The sequence below is a fragment of the Chrysochloris asiatica genome, unplaced genomic scaffold (assembly GCF_000296735.1).
Source record: "Chrysochloris asiatica unplaced genomic scaffold, ChrAsi1.0 scaffold00092, whole genome shotgun sequence".
Taxonomy (NCBI): Eukaryota; Metazoa; Chordata; class Mammalia; order Afrosoricida; family Chrysochloridae; genus Chrysochloris; species Chrysochloris asiatica.
This window is the reverse complement of record NW_006408610.1, coordinates 7,029,517-7,049,683: the sequence shown is the minus strand read 5'-3', so window position 1 is coordinate 7,049,683 and position 20,167 is coordinate 7,029,517. Positions and strand designations below refer to the sequence as shown.

The 20,167-nt window shown below is 41.7% G+C and overlaps 1 protein-coding gene across 1 annotated transcript in view; it reads left to right on the top strand.

Annotated features, from left to right (window-relative positions):
• The window catches only part of THSD4 (thrombospondin, type I, domain containing 4), a 284,521-nt gene that overhangs the window by 256,064 nt on the left and 8,290 nt on the right, over positions 1-20,167 (top strand). Inside the window, exons 10-11 of the mRNA XM_006866532.1 lie at positions 10,058-10,237; positions 18,170-18,314. Of these exons, the coding sequence (XP_006866594.1) occupies positions 10,058-10,237; positions 18,170-18,314 (325 nt within the window). The remainder of the gene's footprint in view (positions 1-10,057; positions 10,238-18,169; positions 18,315-20,167) is intronic.

The window sequence follows — 20,167 nt, the reverse complement described above, 5'->3', positions numbered from 1 at the left end:
TTAGTTAATCAGCAAAGTCTGTCGCACTGTTACAAAGTAAAACATGAACTTCTTTTAAAATGTGGGAAAGAATGTTCCCTCTCATTGCCCTGTTATAATTAACATCGGTATTTGATTTTTTGAGCCAGTTAACCTTGGCTGTCATGTCTGGCTGCTTCTCCAAGGATGTTCTGGCTGGCGACCATGATTTACACCTTGTCACAACCTCTGATTCCATGCAGAATTTTTTTTCTCTCCTCTAAGATGCACTGGTGGTGCTATGGGTTAGGCATTGGACAGCTAACCACAATGTCAGCAGTTCAAACCCAATACTCACTCTGTGGGAGAAAGATAGAACTGTCTACTCCCATAAATATTTACAATTTTGGAACCCTATATATGAGTCAGACTCCTGGTGTGACACTGTAGGAGCTGCACTGGACTGCAGACCACAGGTCAACAGTTCAAACCCACCAACTGCTTTGCGGAAGCCCTATACAGGGTTGCTATGAATTGGAACCAACTCAACGGCACTTAACAGCAACATGTATGAATCAGAATCTACTTGATGGCAGAGTGACTTTTGTTGTTGTTATTTTAAGTAGCTTTAAAAATAGACCTTAATGTGCAAGAATGCCCAAACTTGTAGATAGAACCCATTCTATATATATAATACCGATGGTTTGATGATCAGAACTTGACTACAGGAACATAAAGAAATTTAATAAAGGAAGCAAGTGTAAATTGCTACAATTTGATGAACTTGACCTATACTTATGGATGTAGTAGCTCAAAATACCAATTGAGAGGGAAGGAGTCCTCACATCAAGGATCAACCTTTATCCCCTCTGTATACAGGGTTGTTAGGTATGGGCAATTAGACATTGGCTATCTAAAATTGTAGAGAGTATGTCTATAAAGGCATGAAGTGGCTGGCTTGCAATTTTTCAAGAGAGAGTTTAGTTTCAGAGTGTGCAGGGGAAGGTAGAGTCCCCACTGAACAGTTTTCCTCTTGTCTATATGGGTCTGGTGAAAGGAGATGGGGATGGGATTCATTGATTCAATAGTGAGTAGTTATTATCATACCTAATTGCGATTGTCACAACTATAAAGGTAAAAGTTGTATAACAAAAAGTAGGGAGTAGTTCATCTTACACTCCAGGAACAAAGGATCTTAGCACCATCAAAGAAGAGCACAAGCGGAATGTGGGACCCTATCCAGAGAAACAGCGATACCAGAAATGGAGCCAGAGATGATGACATGGAGAGAGAGAGAGCAGCTGAGGATTCTAGACTCATGGAAAGAGAAAGACTGTGTGCTGGTGGACAGGAGACTGACTTCTAGAATATGCCCTGTGGTTGTTTAAATGATTATATATCCCTTCATGGAATTAAAAAAAAAAAAAACAGAATCTGAAAGTAAAATTATCCTACATAATAGAAAATTCCAAAGAGGCCACCAGAAAATGTCTAGAGCTAATAGAGGAATCTATCAAAATTGCACAGTACAAAGTCAACAAACAAATATCAGTTGGTTTCTATACACAGGCAATGAGAAATCTGAAAGAGAAATTAGGAAGCAATTCCATTTACCATAGCATCTAAGAGAATAGAATACATAGGAATAAATCTACCAAGGATGTGAAGGACTTAATACGATGAAAACTTTAAAACATTGCTGAAAATGACAAAAGAGTGCCTAAGTAAATGGAAGGGTGTTCAATGTTTATGGATTGGAAGACAATATTGTTTAGATGTCAAAAGTACCCAAAGTGATCTGTGGAGTCAGTGCATTACCAGTGAAAATTCCAGCAGTCTTCTTTACAGAAATAGGAAAAACAATCCTCAGCTTTATATAGAATGACAAGAGGTCCCAAATAGAAAAAAAAAAAAAGTGAAAGAAAAGAACCAAGTGGGAGGACTCACACTTCCTGATTGTAGAGCAAACTCTGCAGCTAAAGGTAGTCCTGGGGTGGCGCTGCAGATTAATGTGCTAAACTGCTAAGTCCGCTTGAACTGCGAGGCCAGCAGTTCAAGCTCACTAGCTGCTCTTCGGAAACCCTATACAGGGTCTCTATGGGTCGGAACCAGACTCTACAGCACTTAACAACAACAACAACAATGCAGCTAAAGCAATCTAAACAGCTTGATACTGGTATAACTATAGACACATAGACCAATGGAATAGAATTGAGAGTCCAGAAATTAATGCACACATCTGTGGTCAGCTCCATTCTTGACAAGAAATGGTATTGTGAAAACTGGATTTCCACATGACACGCAGAAAACGAAACAAGACCATACCTCGCTTTGTACATTTTTTAAAAATCAAATGGATTAAGGATGTAAATGTGCAAATTAAAACGATAAAATCCTTAGAAAAACAACCAAGGGGCAACACTGTAAGGCCTAGTTTTCAACAATTATTTAATATAATAAAAGTTCAATCAGCATAAGATAAATAAATGAAACCTCATAAAAATTAAAAACTTTTGTTCATCAAAAGACTTTATGTGAAAAGACAAGCTACCAACTAGGAGATTTTCAGAAACTATGTATTCAACAACCTCTATAGCGTTGTTGTTGTTGTCAAGTGCCGTCGAGTCGATTCCAACCCATAGCGACCCTGTGTAGGGTTTCCAAGGAGCAGCTGGTGAGCTTGAACCACCAACCTTGCAGTTCAAACAGCTTTGCAGTCTGGCACATTAACCCACAGCACCACACCAGAACTCCGTAGTGGTTATCAATTGGGCTGCAAACCTTAAGATCAGCAGTTCAAAACTACCAGTCACTCTGCAGGAGAAAGAAGAGGTTTTCTGCTCCCATTAAGATTTACGGCCTCGGAAACCTAGTACAGGGTCGCTATGGGTCAGAACTGACTCGACGGCACTTAACAACAACAACATAACTTCAACAACAAAAAAAAGACAAATAACTCAACTGTAAAATGGTAAAAGGGACTTGAACAGACATTTCACCAAAGAAGACATTCAAATGGCCACCAAGCACAAGAAAATACTCTCCGTGTCATTAGCAATCAACACCCAAAAAACCCCACTGGCATCGTATCTCTTCCAACTCATAGCAACCCTATGGAACAGAGTAGGACTGCTCCATGGGCTTTCTGACACTGTGTGTCTTTATGGGATCACACAGCCTCATCTTTCTCCCACAGAGCAGCTGGCGAGTTTGAACCAATGACCTGTGGTTAGCAGCTCAACACATAACCCACTTCACCACCAGAGCGCCTATTAACCATCAAAGAGATGGAAATCAAAACCGCACGGAGATACAATTTCACTACCACAAGGAAACCCTATACAGGGTCACTATGGGTCAGAACTGACTCGACGGCACTTAACAACAACAGGATAGCTAAAGGAGCTCTGATAGCATAATGGTTATTGAGTCAGGCTGCTAACCTCAAGGTCAGCAGTTCGAAACTACCAGCCATTCTGTGGGAGAAAGATGAGGCTTTCTGATCCAGTAAAGATTTCCAGCTTCAGAAACCCTATAGGGGTCGCTATGAGTCGGAACCAACTCCACAGCACACCACCACCACCATGAGGATAGCTAAGATAACAACAAACAAAAAAACAGTAACAAATGTGGGCAAAGATGAAGGGAGATTAGAACCCTTACCCATTGCTGGTGAGAATGGAAAGTGGTATAGCGTTTGTGGAAAACAGTGTAACGTGTAATGGTACCTTAGAAACCACAAAGACTCAGCATCCAGTGTTCATTATAGCACTATTAACTATGAACTATAGCCAAAATGTAGAAACAACCTAAATGTCCATCAAGAAATGAATATAGACACAAAATGTGCCCCATATATACAATGGAATACTACTCAATCAGTAGAAAAATGAAGTCTTGATACATGCTACAGTATGGATGGAGCTTTGAAGACATTATTTTAGTGAAATAAGCCAGTCACAAAAGGACAGATACTGTATGACCTCACTATATAAAAAAGACAAGAAAAGGCTAATGTATAGAGATGAAGGTTTATTAGCAGTGACTAAGGGCAGGAGAAAGGGGGGGAAGTGATAGAAAATTGCCTTGCTTAAGGGCAGGGTTGTACAGCTGATTATTATAATTGCTGTCAGTAAGTTGTACACCTATAAAAAGCTGAATTAACAAAAGTTGTATGATAGAAATATTTATAACAATGACAAAAGGAAAATCTGCTGAAGTTGCTAAGTACAACCAAAAGCCTCCTGGGATCTGGTTTCTTGGTTTGGAAGTTTTAGAGTCATGGTTTCATGGGACATCACTGTTAATTGGTCTAATAACATGTTTAGTGATTCTGAGCTTGCAAGTGGCCATCCAAGGCCCAGTAATTGGTCTCTGTTTGCCTGGAACAACATAGTAAGAAGGAGAGTCGGGAATCAGAAGATATGGAAAGTGTGGCTAATTGCTTCCAGACACTGTCTCCTTGCCATAAGGCCAGACCTGGGTGGCTCTCAGCTACCATTACTAAACATTTCATCGAAGATTCCATAGAAGATCCCTGATCAAAAGGGGAGAAATGCAGAACAGAATTTCAAATTATCCTGGACTCCAGACTTTCTGGAGCCGTGAAGGTTGGATGAATCCATGAAACTATTGTCCTGAGAGAATCTTTAAACCTTAAACAAGAATATCCCCTGAAATCTTACAAACCAAACAATAGTTTAGCTTAACTAGTTAAAAATGTCTGTCTTGAGCATGATGCTGTTTTAAGAACTATCTGTTGGGGATCAAACTGACAGCAGCAACTTAAAAGATGAGGTAAGACTGCTAGGGGGCACAGAGTGGAGCAACTCAAAAAAAGAATGTGAGAACTGCCGCACAATCCCAAGAGTATGATCAACGTCAGTAAATTATCCATGTAGAAACTGTTGAGTTGGTATATGTTTTGCTGTGGATATTCTCAACAACAACAAAATAAATAAAATCTAGGAGGGGAGAAGACAGACTGAAAAAAATGCCTACCTTGCCCTCATAAATAGAAAAGAATTTGGCAAGAGGTCAAGGGTCATTAAAATGTTCATTTTCTTTAACCCACTCCTGGGAATTCATGATGAAAAATAACCGGCAAAATTAAAAGAAAAGCTTTTATTTTCAGTCGTGACACAGGTGACAGCAGACTGCTCAGAGATATTATTTCTAGAAATAATAAATATTCTAGAAGGATTATTTCTAGAAATATATTCTACTTTGTCACAACTCAGTCAACAAGGACAATTAGGATGATGTAGAAAGGCAAGTAAAGACCAGAATATGACAACAGGAATATTTTACACAAACAATATGGAGAAATATTTTCTTTTCACATTGCCTTTAATGTTTTGGTAATCCACATGTAAATAAAGTTCTGAAAGAAAGAGAATTCAGGTGACTCCAGTGTCCCTCCATTGAGTGTCTGTGGTTGGCCCACTTGGTAACCAATCCCAGTCCTTCTTCTCATTGGCTCTCTGACATAGACCAAGTCATTAGCCTCTCTGGGCCTCAGTCTCCTTGTGTGTAAAGTGAGGATGAGAATACAATTCCCAGGTGAGTTCTGAGATTTTCATGAGATGCTGTGCCCATCAAAGGAGTTGCCTGTTCCTTGGGACATAAACAGTGCTTTATAAATATCAGTTCTGTTTTTTCTATGCTTATTAGTTTTAATGCCAATTATTTCTCAATGCCCTTGAGTGGTATAAATGATTAAGCGTTTAACTTAACCAAGCCAAAAGGCTAGCAGTTCTAACCCACCTGGAAGCACCTCAGAGGACAGTTCTACTGACACACAGGGTCATCATGAATTGGAATTGACTCAGTGACCACAGACTGCACCAACATTTCCGTATCTCATTATTGGAAGTAGAACACTGAGGGCCTAAACCCCAATGAGAATCCAGAGGTGACCATAATAGTATACTGTTGTTTTTAAGTGCCGTCGAGTTGATTCCGACCCATAGCGACCCTGTACAGAGTTTCCAAGGCTGTAAATCTTTACGGGAGTAGAAAGCCTCATCTTTCTCCCGTGAAGCGGCTGGTAGTTCCAAACTGCTGACCTTAAGGTTCGCAGCCCTATTCATAACCACTACTACTAGTTACATCCAATATCCATTTTTCATAGGCAAGAAGACTGAGCTAGTGGCAAGAGTCCTAGGTTAAAGTGTAATATTTGATCAGAGCAGTTCACACACCGTGAGGTAAGCTCTCCTGCCGACCACTGACTCTCAGAAGGGGAATGTGTTGTTTTCTATCAAGTACTGCCTTAAAAATAAGCAGGGAGACAAGGGGACTGATTTTTATTAAGCACTTCCCATGTCCCAAGTAAACAGTAACACCCTTGATGTATACTAGCTCTTAAAAACCTCAGAACAAACCTAGGAGATGTGTTCTTATCCAGAGAGGCTAAATTGCTTGCCCTCAGTCAGAGAACTGGTGAGAAGTAAGGCTGGGATCGCTTACCAAGTGTGTCCCAGATCTGCAAAGCAAGGGGTTTTCGAACTTGATCTGGAAGACCTTTAACTGCTACTGAGTATACAGGATTTGGGGTCTCTTTTGCTTGTGGGCCCTTTATTGACTTTAAACCTTAGCTCAGAGCACTGTGGATGATGTGAACGTTAGAGAAGGCATTCTTGATTTCTGCTAAGATTAGCAGTTATGCCAGGGCATAACTGAATGGACAAGGTTTTGATTCTGGATTTATAAGGATGTTGGAGCCTGCTGGTACCTCCCTGTCCTGGGAATTTGACATTATTCCCAATGAAAATGAAGTAAAGCATGCTGACTTAAGTCTGAAACATCATCTGACTTCAAAATAAACAATTTGATGTTCCTTCCAACCATGTGGTTTGGAGGAGAATTGGCATTTTATATACCCCACCACTCTGACCACAGTGATTCCTCCAAGGGACATGTGGCCAAGCTGAGCCAGGGTCCTTCCGTGGGTCTCGTAATTTGGATTTAAGGGAAGTTGTGAGCTCAGGTGCTCTGAGTGATATGTTGAAAAGTAGAGAAAATCAGCCCAAAATCAGAACAAGACCCAAGTCCCTAGAGAGGCAGAGACAATGTGGTTTCTGTCCAGTCTTCCTACTTCACCAAAGAAAGACGTTGCTTTTCTCCTGATCCCCCAATCCCGTGAACCTAATCACTGCCATCAAGTAGATTCCATCTCATAGTGGCCTTGTTTGGTATTGTTGTTGTTGTTAAGTGCCATTGAGTTGGTTCCAACTCGTAACGACCCTGTTTAGGGTTTCTGAGGAGCAGCTTGTGGGTTTGAACTGCTGACCTTGCAGTTAGAATCCAGTGCTTATCCTACAGCGGACTCCTTTCCCTGAACCTAAAGTGTGTCAAATCTAAGGAATTATATTCGACCCCCAGAAGCAGAGTACCCAACTCTTACTCATAAAGTACTCTGCCAAGGCTATTATGCATGTCCAAGATTGTTTCTATTAAATGTTTTATTGTTGTAAAAATAGAGATTACGTATTTGCCAATTCAACATTTTTCACATAAACAATTCAGTGAGACCAGTTACATCAATTGTGCCGTGCAACCACCACCAGTATCCTTCGCCAAAGTTTCGGTCCTCATAAACAAAGTCAATGCTTCTCAAACAATAATTGTCCCCAGCTCCTCCTCCCTCCCACCCCCAGTAACCCCTGTTAAACTCTGATCTCTATATATTTGCCCATTCTAGATACTTAGTGTTTCTTTTCTTTTCTTTCAACTCTGGGTTTACTCCATCCTTTGGTTGTCTTTTCTAAGAGGGGTTTCAGACTCTCAGGGCACCAGGAGCAATAAAATCAATGAATAAACTAACAGGGAAGAAAAAATGGGCAACTAACAAACAACACAAATTTAAAAAGCCTTGTCGGTTTCTGGATGTCTGTGAAAATCACAAAAGAGGATAAATGTATGGACAAAGCAGAAATTGTTGATGGTAATGTGTAGGAGGGCAGGCGTAGTAATGTACCTCACATAACTAGTTACAGTTTACCGGTCTGGAAGTTTTCTAGTAGGTTGTTGTTATGTGCCATCAAGTCAATTCCAAATTTCAGAGGAGCTTGAACAGCCAACCTTGCAGTTCAAACCAACTTTGCAGTCCAGCACATTAACCCACAGTGCCACACCAGGACTCCTTTTTTCTAGTAGGTAGGTGAGGGTGTTCCCCCTACAACAAATCTAATATTAAGATTTTCAGCGATAAACATTGTTACCTGCTTTTCATAAAGTAGTAGATTCATCAAAGTGTACAAAAGTATTTTGATTACAGCTTTACAGTTTCTTAATAAAAAAATATCAGGAATAAACCAAATGCGAACCAAAAAATTTTGCAAAGTATCATCTACTAAATAGGATAATGTATGAGCAGATAAGTATATGCATTATTTCTAGAAAGACAAACCGAGCCAACACAACTGGCCATTTGTGGCGCTGTGGGTTAATGCTCTGAACTGCAGTCACCTTGAGCCACAAGGTCGGTGGTTCAAGCTCACCAGCTGCTCATCGGAAACCCTATACAGGGTCACTATGGGTCAGAACTGACTCAACAGCACTTAACAACAACTCTGAACTTCAGGAACACACTGGGATTGTATCTAGGGTCTGTTAAGAGTAATGAAGGCATACTCTGTTGACGTAAGAGCAAAGACATATGTTGAAGGTTCGAAAACCATCCAGACCAGGGAAACATCTGGTCTCAGTGAATCCCAGAAAGGGAAGGGAAAGAGTATAGTTATGTTGATGGAGTTAGGAACTAACAGTGCAAAGCCTGTGATTGGTGCTTTGTGAGGTAAGGTGGCCGGCAGCATGATATCTCGAAGTAGGGAACTAAAGGAAATTGGGCTGGAGTCTATACGTGGGTTATCAGGACTGCTTAGACGGGGTAACTGAAGAAGTATGTGGTTACAGAAAGGTTGACAGGTAACTACAAAGCTTTTTCTCCTAAGGACAGTTGGTTAAATACATACATACATATATACATATTGTTGTTGTTGTTAAGTGCCTTCGAGGAGGTTCCAACCCATAATAACCCTGTATAGGGTTTTCGAGAAGCAGCTGGTGAGCCTAAACCACCGACCTTGCAATTCAAACCAACCTTGGCAGTCCAGTGCATTAACCGACAGCACCAACAACTATATATATATATATATATATATATATATATATATATATATATATATATATCCATATACATCTATATATGAACATTTCCCAAAGTTGGTCAGTTCTCCATGTTTAATTGCAGGAACATTCTTCCCGTTCCTTGAATTAACCACAAAGAGGAACTTGTTCTTAGTTATAAGCTTCTAAGCTGTACAAAGGTCACTGACTATTAGAAAACTTTGCCAGCATTAAGATGGTGTCCACACTCAGATCCTGACCAGCCATTTTGCTAGCATCAGTTCGGGGGTTTCTCACACAGGTCAAAGGTCTCCTGGTGGCTTCCTAATGTGGGGAGAACTGGCCTTAACCTTAAGGGATGTTGTCTCAAATGTGAGGTATGATTTGTTTTTTTCAGCTTTCTGTATTTATAGAATTTTAATTGAACCCTTCATCCACAGATTTGCAGACTCTGAAAGACTAATTCCTTCAATCGTCACCCTTATAGATCAGCAGCTAAACCAGAGTACTAGTTCATGATTATATACTGACAGAAACAACCAAATTAGCTGGCTGGTGTATTCCTGAAGGAAGTCTGTTGTTGTTGTTGTTAAGTGCAGAGGAGTAGACTCTGACTCAGCGACCCTGTATAGGGTTTCCAGGAATCAGTTGATGCTAATCCTACAATACCACACCCACACTCCAAAGGAAGTCTACGGGATAGGAATCATTTTCCTCAGCACAGAGGGCATCGTGACCTCAACAACCTGCAGCACCATTGAGCTGTGGGAACTCAGTGCATCCACTCTCCATTCTCGAAACGGAACTGTTAGGAAAAGCAGACTCCATGTGCAACGTCTCCTCCAGAAACTTTTCCCAGGTTCCCTTGGAGAGTTCATTTCCTCACTGAATTGATGATAGAAATCATCCAGAAAGACCCACAATAGACAGTCGTTCTTAGCCTCGCTTTCTCTGCTTCCTTCCCCAGTGTTCAATTGAGTGTGGGAGTGGAACCCAACAGAGGGAGGTGATCTGTGTTAGGAAGAATGCAGACACCTTTGAAGTGCTGGACCCCTACGAATGTTCTTTCTTGGAGAGACCCCCCAGCCAGCAATCCTGCCACCTCAAGCCTTGTGGGGCCAAATGGTTTCACACCGAATGGAGCATGGTAAGTCATGGAGCATTTGATTGATATTGCATTAGGACCTCGTGCACCTGCTTTCCTACTAGACACTGAGCTCTCTCTCGAGTAGATTCCTTACAGCAAATGGCTTCATCAGCTGCAGTCAGGGTGCCCCTGGACTCAGCCTGCTTTGCTGGGGACACCTGAGGCTTAGATGGTCTTGGCTTCTCCATTGTAGAGGCCGGGAAGCAGTGGTCCTCAAGATTCAGTGTGCATAAGAATCACCTGGGGCTCTTATTTTAAAAGAATAATTTCAGGCAGACTCTGGGCAAGGAATGTGCATTTGGGGGCTGGGGAAGGACTCTGCTTCTTTAACAAGTTCTTCCATGAGTTGTATGCAGGGATCCTTGGACCCCATTTTGAGAAATCCTTCTTCATGGATTGGTAGCTAAAGGGACTCAAGGATGCTCTTTAAAATACTACACCGTGCACTGACCTCTTTGTACAACTCAGTGGAGGAATGTCTGTCAGGCCTCTGTACCAGTGTATGTGTGTGTGCACATATGTGTGTGTGTTGCATACTTTTAGAAACTTCTATAGACATTATGGATTATGGAACTGATTCTGCTTTTCTCTTTGAATTGGCTGCTAGGAAACTCAGAGATAAATTCATGGCCTACCTCTAAGAAAAACTGTACCATACCTTACAAATTGGATTTGGGGTACTAATGTTATCCCTGGCTTCACTTTAATTTTCCTACTTTTATTTTCTATTTGCCTCAGTTTCCTCACATTTATTTTTTTAATCTTTTGGTTTTCTAAGTATTTTGTGGTGCTGGTGTGCCGTGGAGTTAGTTCTGACTCATAGTGAGTGACCCTGTATAAGGTTTCAGAAATCCTTTTTGTAAGGGGGAGGGTGGTGGTGGTTTTGTACCGTGGAGTCGGTTCCAACGTAGGGTTTCCGAGGCTGTAAATCTTTATGGGAGCAGAAAGCCTCATCTTTCTCCCACATTTCGAACTGCTGATCTTGAGGTTAGCAGCCCAACTTGTAACCACTACGTTACCAGAGCTCCTTAAGGCGGAGAGTAGCATATAAATAAAGAAAGAGAAAGAAATACAGAAACAGGTATTAAATAATAAAATGGAATAGGGGGGAAATAGTGAGAATGGTTTGGTTTGGTTTGTTTTCAAAGAACTTTGTAAAACAGAAAACCACCTCAGTGTCCCATCCTCAGATTTGTGTTAACACCTCGGGGAGGTGGTACATTCTGCTTTCTGTCCCTGAAGGTATTCAAACAGAGGCCATAGGTGGGCCTAGAGTGGATAAAAGGGTATTTTGCCTATAAAATAAATGAATAAAAGCTGAGTTCTGTTGCCAGGCAGAGTATGTGGTACCATCCGTTGGTACCCCAGCCATCCGGGCATGTGGCAAACCACATGAAAGCAGAAGATGGAAACAAGAGAAGGTGCTGGGTTTGCAAAGGGACTAGTTCTCTCCTGGGAAGTAGACTTTAATTGTTTCCGTATTGACCAATGCCCTTGAGAATGCAAGAACAGATTGCTGTTTTCTTTTGCTCTCTGGTTTGGAACACCTAGAAAAGGCCAAGTTCACCAGATCAAGTCAAAGGAGACGAGCTCCAGAAATTCCCAACTGGTTTGTTAGTAAGTCTTCAGCTTCCTGTTGTTATTGTTGGTAGAGGCAGGAAGTTGACTCTGAGTCCTATTGACCCTGTGTAACGGAGGAGATATGTTGCATAGGGTTTCCTGGGCTGGAACCAGAGCACATTGTCAGGTCATTTTCTCACTGAGCCGCTGGGTAGATTCAAACCACCAACCTTTCAGGTAATAGCTGAGCACTTAGCCATTGCATCACAACATTAAGTCTGATGTGTCTTGTTAGCAGAACTGTACACCTTTTGATTGTTGTTGTTGTTGTTAGATGCCATCGAGTTGGTACCGACTCATAACGACCCTATGCACAACAGAACAAAACACTGCCCAGTCCTGGGCCAACCTCACTACTGTTGCCACACTTGAGCCCATTGATGCTGCCACTTTGCCAATTCATCTCACTGGGGGTCTTCCTCTTATTCTCTAACCCTCCACCTTACCAAACATGATATCCTTCTCCATTGACTGGTCCCTCCTGACAATATGTATGAAGTATGAGAGACAAAGTCTGACCATCCTGGCCTCCAAGGAGCACTCTAGCTGCACTTTCTCCAACACAGATCTGTTGGTTCTTTTGGCAGCCCATGGCACTTTCAATATTCTCCTCCAACACTATAACTCAAATGCATCAATTCTTCTACGATCTTCCTTATTCATGGACCAGCTTTCGCATGCATATGAGGTTATTGTAAATACCATGGCTTGGGTCAGGCGCACCTTAGTCCTCAAGCTGACATCTTTGCTCTTCAACACTTTTAAAAGGTCTTGTGCAGCAGATTTGCCTAATGCAATACGTCATTTGATTTCTTGACTGCTGCTTCCATGAGTGTTGATAGTTGATCCAAGAAGAATGAAGTCCTTGACAACTTCAATCTTTTCTCCATTGATAAGAATGTTGTTTATTGGTCCAGTGGTGAGGAGTTTTCTTTACATTAAGATGCAATCCATACTGAAGGCTGTACTCTTTGATCTTCATCAGTAAATATTTTAAGTCCTCTTCACTTTCAGCAAGCAAGGTTGTATCATCTGTATATAACAAGTTTTAATGAGTCTTCCTCCAATCCTAATGCCACGTTTCTCTTCATCTAACCCACGTTCTCGGATTATTTGCTCAGCATGCAGGTTGAATAAGTATGGTGAAAGAATACAACCTTGTCACACACCTTTCTTCATTTTAAACCATTCAGTGTTTCCATGTTCTGTTCGAACAATTGCCTCTTGGTCCATGTACAGATTCCTCATAAGCACAATTATGTGTTCATAATTGTTGTCCATAGGTTGTCATGATCCACACAATCAAAAGCCTTTTCATAGTCAATAAAGCACAGGTAAACATTTTTCTGGTATTTCTCTGCTTTCAGCCAAGATATATTGGACATTAGCAATGATATCCCTCATTCCATGTCCTCTTCTGAATCTGGCTTGAACCTCCAGAAGTTCCCTTGTCAAATGTATGCTTGCAGCCATTTCTGTATTACCTTTAGTAAAACTTTACATGCATGGGATATCAAAAATATTGTCCAATGATTTCCACATTCCATTGGGTCACCTCTCTTTGGAATGGGCAGAAATACGGATCTCTTCCAATCAGTTGGCCAGATAGTTGTCTTCCAAATTTCTTGGAAGTACCTCTAGTGCCGCCTCACTTTCTTGAAAGATTTCAATTTTTATTCCATCAATTCCTGGTGCCTTTTTCTTTGCCAATTCCTTCAGTGCACCTTGGACTTCTTCCTTCAGTATCACTGGCTCTTGATCATATGCTACCTCTTGAAACCATTGAACATCAACCATTTCCTTTTGGTACAGTGACTCTTGTATTCCTTCCATCTTCTTTTGATGCTTTCTGCATCATTCAATAATTTGTCCACAGAATCCTTCAACACCGCAAGTCAAGGCTTGAATTTTTTCTTCAGTTCCTCCAGCTTGAGAAATGCTAATGTGTTCTTCCCTTTTGATTTTCTGACTCCAGATCTTTGCACATTTCGTTGTAATATTTGACTTTGTCTTCTCAATCTGACCTTTGAAATTTTCTGTTCAGCTCTTGGGCCTCCTCACTTCTTCCATTTGCTTTAGCATCTCTACACCAGAGAGCAAGTTTCAGTGTCTCTTCTGACATCCATTTTTGTCTTTTCCTTCTTTCTTGTCTTCTTAATGATTTCTTGCTTTCTTCCTGTATGTTGTTCTTGATGTCATCCCACAACCCTTCTGGTCTTCGGTCTTTAGTGTTTAATGTATCAAATCTGTTCTTCAGATGATCTCTAAATTCAGGTGGGATATATTCAAGGTCATATTTTGGCTCTCATGTTTTCATTTTCTTCAGCCTCAGTTTGAATTTGCATATGAACAATTGATGGTCTGTTCCACAACCTGCCGCTTGTTTTTCTGATTATATGGAGCTTTCCCGCCATCTCTTTCCACATAATTTGAAGTCAGTATATTCCATCGGTTTATTTAATGTCATTGGTACCAAGGTGATCGCTAGACAAGCTGGATGAGCTTGGGACCATGTCTATTTGATAGTTATGGTCTTTGTTGTTACAGAGGGGTTAGCAAATGTCTTCGGTAAAATGCCAGAACTTAAATTTTTTAACACTGTGTGTCATGTGGTCTCGGTTGCAACTGCTCAGCTGTGTTACATGTAACATGACAGTAGCCATAACAATATATAACATGACAGTAGCTGTAACAATAAGCAATGAATGAACGTTTGTAAATAAAGTCCAATGAAACTGTATTGACAAAAACAGATCCCACTGCTGGACTATAGTTGGTCAACCACTGTTAGAGAGCAGTAGTAAAGGTTTCTGGAGGAAACATGTTGGTTTCAGGGAGACACTCTGCTTTTCTTCAGTGTCTCTCTCTCCTCTAGAAGTAGGGCTAGTGTGGCAGAGTGCCCCGCAGTCTTGGGCCAATGGTGGGACTGCGGGCTTCCTTGCAGCCTCAGGATCTCTTCTAGAACCCATTTGCCTCAAACTATCAAGATAGATTATTATTCAGATTGTTATTAATTGGAAAAGGACGGAGATGAAACGTAAAAATCAAGCAGCTAACCTGCCATTGAGAAATAATTGCTATTAATGTAGAAGTTGGTTTTTTTTAAGTAAAATTCATCTTCTAGATCTTGGATGGAATTCTATGAGTGTTAGGAGAATAACTGAATTTTTTTCTCAAGAATCTGAATCGATTTAAGATGACGGAAACAAGTATTTAAAATAATGCGTTGTTATTGCCTGTCACCCTACCTGCAGTTCAGTAACCTGCTTTTTATCCACAGTACACTTGCATCACCTCAAATGTAGTGGCATTATTCTTGTTAAGTGCTGACGAGTAGGTTCCGACCCATAGCAACCCTGTATAGGGTTTCCAAGGAGCAGCTGGTGAGCTTGAACTGCCGACCTTTCAGTTCAAACGGCTCTGCAGTCTGGCACATTACCCCACAGCGTTTATATAGGTAGTATTAACATGGTCAAGGATTTTCTTTGGCTTGGACCCACAGTCAACTTCCAAGAAAGCAGCAATCAACAAATCAAATGACATATTGCATTGGACTACGTCATTTTTAATCTTTTCATGAAGGATTAAAAAGCAAAGATGTCACTTTGAGGACTAAGGTGCACTTGACCCAAGCCATGGTATTTTCAATAGCATTATATGCATGTGAAAACTAGACAATGACTAAGGAAGACCAGAGAAAAATTGATGCACTTAAATTATCATGTTGGTGGAGATAGTTGAATATATCATGGAATACAAGAAGCACAAACATATCTGTGTTAGAAGACCAGCCAGAGTGCTCCCTAGAAAGGAGAATGGTGCGACTGCTTCTTTCATATTTAGACGTATTATCAGGAGGGACCTGTCCCTGGAGACAGACATCATGCTTGGTAAGGTAGAGGGCTGAGGTAAAGAGGAAGACTGTCAGTGTTCTGGGTTGGCATAGTGGCTACGGCAGTGGACTTAAACGTGGCACTGGCCATGAGAATGACATTGGTTGGTTGATTATGTGCCATGGAGTCAGTTCCGACTCATAGCAACCCTGTTACAGGGTTTCTGAGGCTGTAAATCTTTACGGGAGCAGAAAACCTCATCTTTCTCCCACAGAACAGCTGGTAGTTTCGAACTGCTGACCTTGTGCTTTGCAACCTGATTCGTAACCACTATGCTACCAGAGCTCCCTGTGAGAATGGCATAGGACTGGGCAGTATCTCATTTTGTTGTATGTGGAGTAGCTATGAGGCTGAATATCACAACTCCATAACTCAACCACACCTAACAACAATAACTCAATAACTACAGAAGACAGAGGAGCTTGTCAACTCACACCATGGATGCTGTCAGCAGACTCTAGGGAAAATCTGTAAGGAAAAAAAAAATCTATGGAAAAAGGCTGATGTCTGTTCCTTGGACAAATGAGGTGCAAAGAGTTAGGGGAAAGTTAGTAGAAGGGAAGCTATGGACTGAAAGAGTCTTCAACGTTAAGCAGCCGGTTGCGATATGCAGACCTTATGCAGACCCTAATTGTTTTTTTAAAAAACTATATTTAAAAATATACATGGTGATTGCTTTACAGCATAGTGCTACTGATTGTATAGTTAAAAGTAGTTAAGTGTCAGATTTAATAGTGTGTAGAGTCATTGGGTGTGGCGCTGTGGGTTAATGCGCCAGACTGCAAAGCCGTTTGAACTGCAAGCTCGGCAGTTCAAGCTCACTAGCTGCTCCTTGGAAACCCTATACAGGGTTGCTATGGGTCAGAACTGACTCGACGGCACTTCACAACAACAGAGTCATTGGGCTGCTAACCAAATCAGCAGTTCAAACCCACCAGCCACTCCACAGGAGAAAGATGAGGCTGTGTGCTCCCATAAAGATTTACAGCCTCGGAAACCCTGTACAGGGTCCATTTGAGTCACAATTGACTCAGTGGCAGCGGGTATACTTTAGCACAACAGCAAACAAAAGTCTGAGAATCCTTAGACAACTGAAAATATAATCGCTACTGTAGGTTTGAGGAAAAGGAATTATTGGTACTTTTTAAAGTGTAATAATGGCATTTTGTGTGTGTTTATGTGTATATATTTAAAGAGTTTCTCTTTTAGAGACAAACCCACTTCCATCTAGTGAGTCCTGGTGTGGTGCTGTAGGATAAACTGGATTGCTAACCACAAGGTTGGCAGTTCAAAACCACCAACTGCTAAAAACCCTATGTTGTTGTTAAGTGCCATTGAGTCAGTTTCAAATCACAGTGACCCTGTATAGGGTTTCTGAGGAGCGGCTGGTAAGCTTGAACCGCCAACCTTGCAGTCCAGCGCCTTACCCACAGTGCCACATCAAGACTCCATATAGGGTTTGTTGTTGTTGTTGTTGTTGTTGTTAAATGCCGTCAAGTCGATTCCGACCCATAGTGAGCCTGTACAGGGTTTCCAAGGCTGTAAATCTTTACGGGAGCAGAAAGCCTCATCTTTCTCCCGTGGAGCGGCTGGTAATTTGAACTGCTGACCTTAAGGTTCACAGCCCAATTTGTAACCACTGCGCTACCAGAGCTCTTACAAGGCTGTAAATCTTCAAAAGAGCAAATCGCCTCATCTTTCTCCTGTGCATCGGCTGGTGGGTTTGAACTGCTTATCCTATAGTACCACCACGACTCCTTTTTAGAGATACCAACTGAAGTAACAAGTAAAAAATTAATCACTGCCATCAAGCTGATGCCCACTCATCGTGACCCTATAGAACAGAGTAGAATTGTTCCTTAGGGTTTCTGAAACTGTAAATCTTGATGGGAGCAGACAGCCTCATCTTTCTCCCACAGAGCATCTGGTGGGTTTGAACCAATGGCCTTGCAGTTAGCAGCACAGTGCCTAACCCACAGCACCACCAGGACTCCTGGTAAGCTGAAATAACATGGAACACATAATGTCATAGCAAGTTGACTTCAAAAGAATATAAACGACAGTTGTTGTTAAGTACCATCAAGTCATTTCCAACTCATAGCGACCCTGTATAGTGTTTCCGAGGAGTAGCTGGTGAGCTTGAACTGCCAACCTTGTAATCCAAGCCGACTTTGCAGCCCAGAGCATTAACCTGCAGCGCCACACTAGGACTCCATAAGCAACAGTAGGTGGGGTATAAATAGAACACAATTAGCCATGAGTTGCGAGTTGTTGAAGCTGAGTTCTGTGTAAATGGTGGTTTATTGTGACAGTCTGTCTCTTTGGGGAGATGTCTGAGACTCACAGATAGCTGCCCTCTCCTATGTATTGAGCTAACAGGCTTCCAGGAAACAAACTTTGTCCCTTTTTCTCTATACAGTGCTCCAAGAGCTGCCAGGGTGGCTTCCGGGTCCGGGAAGTACGGTGCCTGTCAGATGACATGACTCTAAGTAACCTCTGTGACCCTCAGTTGAAACCAGAAGAGAAAGAATCTTGTAACCCTCAGGACTGTGTCCCTGAAGTTGGTAAGTAGGAATTCCTTTCTTGGAAAAAATATTTGGCTCCCCTGAGCTCCTTCAGGTTCTCCAGCATGAAACCCAAGCCCTTCTAGATCTCTCTGTGGCCTTGTACACACAGTCATGGAGTTCAGTGGGTCTAAGTCCTTGTGGTATTAAAAGCTTCATATCCTTGGATCACCATCCAACCCACCTGCTGAAGACTAACTTATATATGAACTGATTAAAATGGCCTTGCTATCAGAGATTTGGGTCAGTCATCAAACAGTTGAATTTTTAACTTTTAACTGTAGCTATAATCTGTGTGGGCTGGACCATGGGAGGAGATGCTGGAATCCCAGCAGTGGGTCAGCACAGAAAAGAGGAAAAAGAGACAAGGCCACGAAATGGGAGAGGTTGTATTGGGGAGTCTACCGGATAGTTGAGGGACGTAGCTGAGATTCAGTGTCCAAAGGGACCCAGGACTCAGAGTGACCCCTTATCATAGAGGAAGAGATGGCCGCAAAAGGGTCTAGGCTGGAACCCTGCAGAGAATAGCAGCATTGAATTCAGAAGACCCCAATGGCAATCAAGAAATAGGGCCCAGCTCCCTGGAGGAAGGCTTTGGTGAGTGAGGAAGATGAGGTTCTCTCATGAGGAAGACCCCAAGAGGACTAGAGAACAGTCAGAAGACCTAAGGAGGTGCCTTGTACGTGAATTGAACCATCACAAGAGGTGTTGGGTGGATAACAATGTAGCTCCAGTATCTCCAAAGACATGTTGGGTACCCAGATTCCCCTGCTTAGAATACACTGAGCCTCTTGATGTGAATGCTTCAGCGTCTCCTAGGTACCTACTGACTAATCTCAAGAGGAAATGCATTAATGTACCGTTAGGCTGTTGTACAGGGGGTTTCCTCTATTGAGGTTAGTTGACATCAAGTCAATTCCAGCTCAGGGAGACGCCATGTGCACAGAGGAGATCTGTGCTCCACAGGATTTCACGGCTGTGACATTTCAGAATAGATCTCCAGGTCAGTCTTCTGAATCACCTCTGGATGGGTTCGAACGGCCCATTTTTCATTAACCATTTGTGCCTGCCACCCAGGGGGACTTCATGGATATAACCTTCTACGGGCCAAATGGAAACCTTTCATATACTAACCTGATATCGTCTTATTACAGGAAAGGTGTGTCATTGCCAGGCTAAATACTTTATAGTGCAGAACTTCCTATGTATGAATAACCAATGAGTAATGTTAGGGACATGATCAATTCTAGAGGAAGCTGTAATAAAAAGCATAGATTCCGGAGGAAAAAATGTGTAAGACCTGCATAAGATATTTAACGTCTACTTATTATATTATATTATATATTATATTGTTGTATATATTATATAGAGAGAAAAATAAATAGAAATTAAAGATAAGAAAACTTGCTAGAGAGCAGAGGGAAATACAAAGAGAGAGACTAATGTGTTCCTGGATGGGACGAGTTCATACCACAGAGATTATCAAAGAAAGACCGTGAGGGAAGCTTGTCTCACCATAGACTTGAATGTATTTGTAAGACTGGAGAATGTGCCCTGGTTGCACAACAGTTATGTGTTCGCCTGCTAACCAAATGGTCAGCAGTTCAAACCCACCCAATGGCTCTGCAGGAGGAAGAACTGGTGATCTGTTTCTAGAGAGATTACAGCCAAGAAAGCCCTAGGAGGGGCAGTTCTTCCTCACAAGGGGTTGCTATGAGTTGAAATCAACTTGAACAGCACTCAACAGAGCAACAACATACAGCTACAGAAACTAAAACTGTGCAGTATCAGTGCGGGAAGAGACAGGCATGCCTACATCATAGCACAGGCATGCCTACATCATAGCACAGGCA